The 5,687-nt window shown below is 40.1% G+C and overlaps 1 protein-coding gene across 1 annotated transcript in view; it reads left to right on the top strand.

Moving 5' to 3' along the window:
* The window catches only part of gfpt1 (glutamine--fructose-6-phosphate transaminase 1), a 14,115-nt gene extending 9,814 nt beyond the window's left edge, over positions 1-4,301 (top strand). The window contains exons 18-19 of the mRNA XM_003976299.3: positions 2,294-2,455; positions 3,340-4,301. Coding sequence (XP_003976348.1) covers positions 2,294-2,455; positions 3,340-3,384 — 207 coding nt within the window. The 3' untranslated portion in view covers positions 3,385-4,301. The remainder of the gene's footprint in view (positions 1-2,293; positions 2,456-3,339) is intronic.
* The last annotated feature ends 1,386 nt before the right edge of the window (positions 4,302-5,687 follow it).

Below are 5,687 nucleotides of genomic sequence, written 5' to 3'. Positions count from 1 at the left end.
TGAAGGAAGGAGGCACGAGGGCGAGGAAGAGATTTTTTTGTGTGTGTGTGTGTGTGTGTGTGTGTGTGTGTGTGTGTGTGTGTGTGTGTGTGTGTGTGTGTGTGTGTGTGTGTGTGTGTGTGTGTGTGTGTGTGTGTGTGTGTGTGTGTGTGCGTGCGTATACATTTATTTTCATATACATACAAAATTAGAGGATCACTTCGAAAACATATCAGATCTAAACGGGGGGGAAATGATCTTGAATATCTTTCCTGATAAGTAGGTGATGTATTAGTAACAAAATGGTGCCACATAATTTGATAGAAATGCAAATGATCACCCCATAGAGGGGGGAAATCTGGTCCATTTTGCCAAAATGTCATTGTAGCAACTCAAAATGATTCTCCCCACGTGCCTGACAATGTTGGGGCATGCTCCTAATGAGACGACGAATGGTGTCCTGGGGGATTTCCTCCAGATCTGGACCAGGGCATCACTGAGCTCCTGGATAGTCTGAGGATCAACCTGGCGGCGCTGGATGGACCTAAACATAATGTCCCAGAGGTGTTCTATTGGGTTTAGGTCGGGTGAACATGGGGGCCAGTCAATGGTATCGATTCCTTCATCCTCCAGGAACTGCCTGCATACTCTAGCCACATGAGGTCGGGCATTGTCATGCACCGGGAGAAACCCAGCTCCCACTGCACCAGCGTAGGTTCTGACACTGGGTCCGAGGAGTTCATCCCGATACCTAAAAGCAGTCAGTGTGCCATTATCTAACCTGTAGAGGTATGTCCTTCCAGGGATATGCCTCCCCAGACCATCACTGACCCACCACCAAACCGGTCATGCTGAATGATGTTGCAAGTAGCAGAACGTTCTCCACGGCATCTCCAGACCCTTTAACGTCTGTTGCATGTGCTCAGGTTGAATCTGCTCTCATCGGTGAAGAGCACAGGGCGCCAGTGGCGTAGTTGCCAATTCTGCTGGTCTATGGCAAATGCGAATCGAGCACTACGGTGCCGGGCAGTGAGCACAGGGCCCACTACAGGACGTCGGGCCCTCAGGCCACCCTCATGGAGCCTGTTTCTAATTATTTGGTCAGAAACATTCACACCAGTGGCCTGCAGGAGGTCATTTTGTAGGGCTCTGGCAGTGCTCATCTTGTTCCTCCTTGCACAAAGGAGCAGATGCCGATCCTGCTGAGGGTTTAAGAGCCTTCTACGGCCCTGTCCAGCTCTCCTGGAGTAACTAACTGTCGCCTGAAATCTGCTCCTTGCTCTTGAGACTGTGTTGGGAGACACAGCAAACCAAAAATCAGTGGCCTCAACCTGGAGAGCCATTTCTGTTTCGGGGGCCGTCTCATTGTTGCCCCTCTGATGCACCTGTTGTTGATTTCATTAACAACCAAGCAGCAGAAACGGATTAACATCCCCCTCTGCTACTTAAGTGACCAGATCAATATCCCAGAAGTTTGATTGATAGGTTGCTATACTCTGATTAAAAAGTGTTCCTCTAATTTTTTTGAGCAGTGTATTAGATGTCCCTCGTAATGACACTCTAATTTTCTCACTTTTGACAGTGTTAAGGTGCCTGAGTGAGTGTGTTTGAGAAGGAGACTGTGGTGACTTTCATTTAAGAAAAATAATCCTCTTGGCCTTCTAGAATTTCAAATTTAAAGATATTGAACGTTTTAAGGTCTGGCAGCAGAATGCTTTGAATGTAGAGTCAATTTTACTTGTCTCTGCTACACACCTCCTAATCTTTAGCACAGTAAATAAATGGAGGGTTCAGCTGCGTCTGAAAAGATAATTGTCAGAAATTAGTAGCAGATGTTACTTGAAGGTGTGAATTTTTTTCAATTCTGATATCACCTTTGACACTCAAATCTGGGTGCACACGTAACGATAATCAGGTTGTTTTTGTCCAAATTTCTCCTCCCCAACCAAGGACAGCAAATGCCTGGTTATCTTACCACTTATAAGATTATTTTGTGGACTGAGGTGCTCTTGCTTGAGATTTTCCCATTAAAAACAGTCTTGACGGCCATTATTCTATCGCCTTGTGTTTCCTCTTCCATTTTGCATGACGTGCTTTCCGGTTGTTGCTATGTTTCATCGTTTTCTTAGATCATGTGAGATACCTGGCTTGGATGACAAGATTCTAGATTGGTGGTGGGACAGAATTCCAGTGTGTTGTGTGGTGTGTTGCGATCAAAACTGTTCAATGCCTCATTTTTTATCTTCAGGTGTGGGCATCTCTTAAGATTCAGAAAATCCTCACATATGTTACCCCACTTAAATTTGTTTTCTAGGGTCGGCCCATCGTGATATGTGATGAAGATGATTACGAGACCATCAAGAACTCCAGCCGCGCCATCAATGTGCCCCACTGTGTCGACTGCCTGCAGGGGATCCTTAGTGTCATCCCACTGCAGCTACTGTCCTTCCATCTGGCTGTTCTCCGAGGTTATGATGTGAGTACCCTGTCCTGCATTTTTTTTCTGACTAAAACCTTTGGAAATCGCTGATGTGAATTAAAAATTTAATTTGTCTCTTTCTTTTTTTTATTTTTTTGTATATTGTACAACTGTAAAGGGCAGTAAGACTGTCACAAAAAAAAAAAAAAACAGGTAAAAACAGCTTTTTGCCTATGGTCGTTTTAACCCTACGGCGGATGGGTTTGGGCCGGAATTTCCCAAAGCCTTTCATGAGTTTCTTGCACTCTCTCTTGAGAGTGATCTGAGACACATTTAGAAACTGTTTCCATCCTCTTTTAGTGAAGCAAAAAATTGTCTATTACTAACACAGGACAAGGATGAAACAGAGCCAGGGAGCTGCAGGCAAGTTGCTCTTCTAAATTGCAATCTGAATACTAGCAAACTGGCTCAGTAAAAATGTATCAATTATTATCCACTTGGACCAAGAATGCTTTATTCTGGGAGACACTCCTCCTGTAAAGTGAGCAGAGTCCTTAATATCATGTATGCAGATTGTGGCAACGATGACCGAGTGCCTGTAGTTTTCTTAGATGCACTAGAGGACCTTTTTTTGTCTTATTTATTTACGACGCTTTACAAATTTGGATTCGGAGACTCTGCTGAGATGTTTCCTCTTCCACACCACACCCAGATTGCTCTGTACCTAAGCAGGAAGGTGGCCATGAAAGGTATCCTCTAAACTTGTAGGTCTGCCATTCCACCCACCTTTGCTCATCGGCTCAGCGAGATGTTGCCGGTTATTCAATCTCTTGTAAGGGAGAATGAGAAAATTAAAAAAGTTGAATGAATGTTAATAGGACTGTCTGCTTTCTTTAGTTTAAATATTTATGCAGTTGCTGACCACTTTTGTTTGTCCACAGGTGGATTGTCCACGAAATTTGGCCAAGTCAGTCACTGTTGAGTGAACTACACCTTTTCCTGTTGAATGACTCAGAGGAAATGATTACATTAGGAGAGCCAGGACAGAAACACTAGTCTTCTATTGGACATCCTCTCCTCTGCCATGTATGATTTATTTTCCAAAAAATTAGTATTTTAATAGATTTTTTTCCTGGTGCAAATTTGGGTGTACAATAGCACAGTTTTCATTACTGTCCTGTAGCAAATCAGTTTGGCGGTGTTAGGAACTTGAATACCTTTATGCTGTTTATTAAGACTGGGAGCACCAAGACATTAGCTGTAGTTGAAGCTGTAGACTAATGGAAGTTATGTTTCTACAACACTTTGTTGTGGAATGATATTAATAATTTTAAGTGGGCTTTTTTTTGTTGGCAGCTAATTATCTGAAATGTTCTCACATTGCAATTGAAATAAATAACTTTGAATCATTCCAAGCCACAGGTCACCACTTGATATATAGTATAGTGTTTCTTTTTTGCTCTTTATCCTTAGTTCTAAAGCCTTGCAACAAATGTATCTACACCCAAGTTCGTTAATTTTTAGATTTTTCCCCATTTTTCAACTGAACAATAGATATAACGAACAGAAATGAGTTTTAGTTACAGAAGCAGCATGTCAATCACATATCCTGCAACTAATACCATTAAAATATTGGGACAAACTAAATTTTAAAAAAAATCTGTTTAAGACTACATTTCATATACCGGTAACCTTTATTATGAAATGTTACTGTCATCATGTTATAAGTCTGTAATGGTATTATTGGTTGTACACAAAATCATTTTATATGTTCTTATATGTTACAACTTATAATGTGTTTGTGATCAACTGTTCTGCTGATATGAAATGAAGATTTATGGTTTGTTGTGTGAGCTTTATTTTCTGTATTTTGCTTGTCTGAGATAAAAACAGGTTAACATGAGGTCGTTTTTCTACATGCTACATGTATCTACATACACTGTTTTCATCTTGAAACACTCAAAACATCAGTATCCAGTCAATAAAAGGTGAAGAACTGCAAATACGTAGTAGTTCTAAAACCGGTCGCCTGTTTTAGAAAGCATTTTAGTGAAAATCTTGAATTGCTCAACCCTTACATGAGAGAAACTATGCTGTCTCAGTTTCACAAACCGAAGCATAACTGGAGTCAATAAACCAGGTAACATACTCTGAACCTAACGTGCTCACTGCCAGGTTTGCTTTAACTGAACCCGAGTTTCCCTCTTCTTAGGCTGAAGGCAGGGGCAGAAGTGGTATGTCCATTTCTCGAGAAGCCAGTTGATTTGGAAGCGCAGAAATCTAGTTTTGGGTTATCAGACCCTGAATGGATGTGTACTGAGGGTTGCCAAGTTTCTGAAATGAAAATTGGGGACAGAGTGCAGCACGGGAGGGGTACTAAAAGTATGATTTTTAATCCTCATTATTTATCCTAGCTCTAAGTTAAAGTTTATGTTTTTACATTACATGTTTCAGTAAACCTTAAATACAATGAACTTGAACTTTTCTAATCGCCTGCAGATAATCACAGTTATAATATACAGTATAAGGGATATAAAGGGAACAGCAGCTGCGTTATTGTAATTTGAACTTTGTTCATGGCCATTGATGTTTGGATACACATTACTGTGGTCAAAGCATGTGAGTACATATGAGAGCATGACTATGTATAGAGTATAGTGTAAATAGTGTGGTTGTACATGTGTATCACTATGGAAAATCTCAAGCTTTTACAGGTAGCTAATTGCAGAGGAAATTCTAGAGGACAGATTTTTATCCTTAGCTTTTTACTACGACAAATTTATACATTTACATGGAGGACTGTTTTATGCAGTCATTTCAAATATAGTTGTCATATTCATCCTTTGCTAATAGTCAGATAATGTGGTTATTAAAAAATAATTATTCACAAATATTGCAAAAACTGTGGGTGCATCAGAAGAGAAAGCTTTTGTAAAGCTTTTCCCTGGTAATTTTTTATAGCTTAAATCTGTGACTATGATTAAATCAATAATGCAAATAAGACTTAATTTGTCTTTTATGTGGCATCAGTGTGTGGCATGATTATGAATTTAAATAGTAATTCAATTAACTACACAATGATAGTAAACTGACCTGCAAACAATAAAAAGTTGACATTTAAAAACAAATGCAGACTCATGCACCATTCAAGCGTTAAAGGAAAAAGGGGATTTTTTTTAATGATCTAAACCTACTGTGTTCAGCTCAAGTCTGTTTTTCAAGAAACAGGGATGCTACACATTCACGGCACCATCATTTTTATCACAGTCTATTTAGAAGTGACATACAA

The sequence above is a fragment of the Takifugu rubripes genome, chromosome 21, assembly GCF_901000725.2.
Source record: "Takifugu rubripes chromosome 21, fTakRub1.2, whole genome shotgun sequence".
NCBI lineage: Eukaryota > Metazoa > Chordata > Actinopteri > Tetraodontiformes > Tetraodontidae > Takifugu > Takifugu rubripes.
This window is presented reverse-complemented; position numbering and strand designations above follow the sequence as displayed.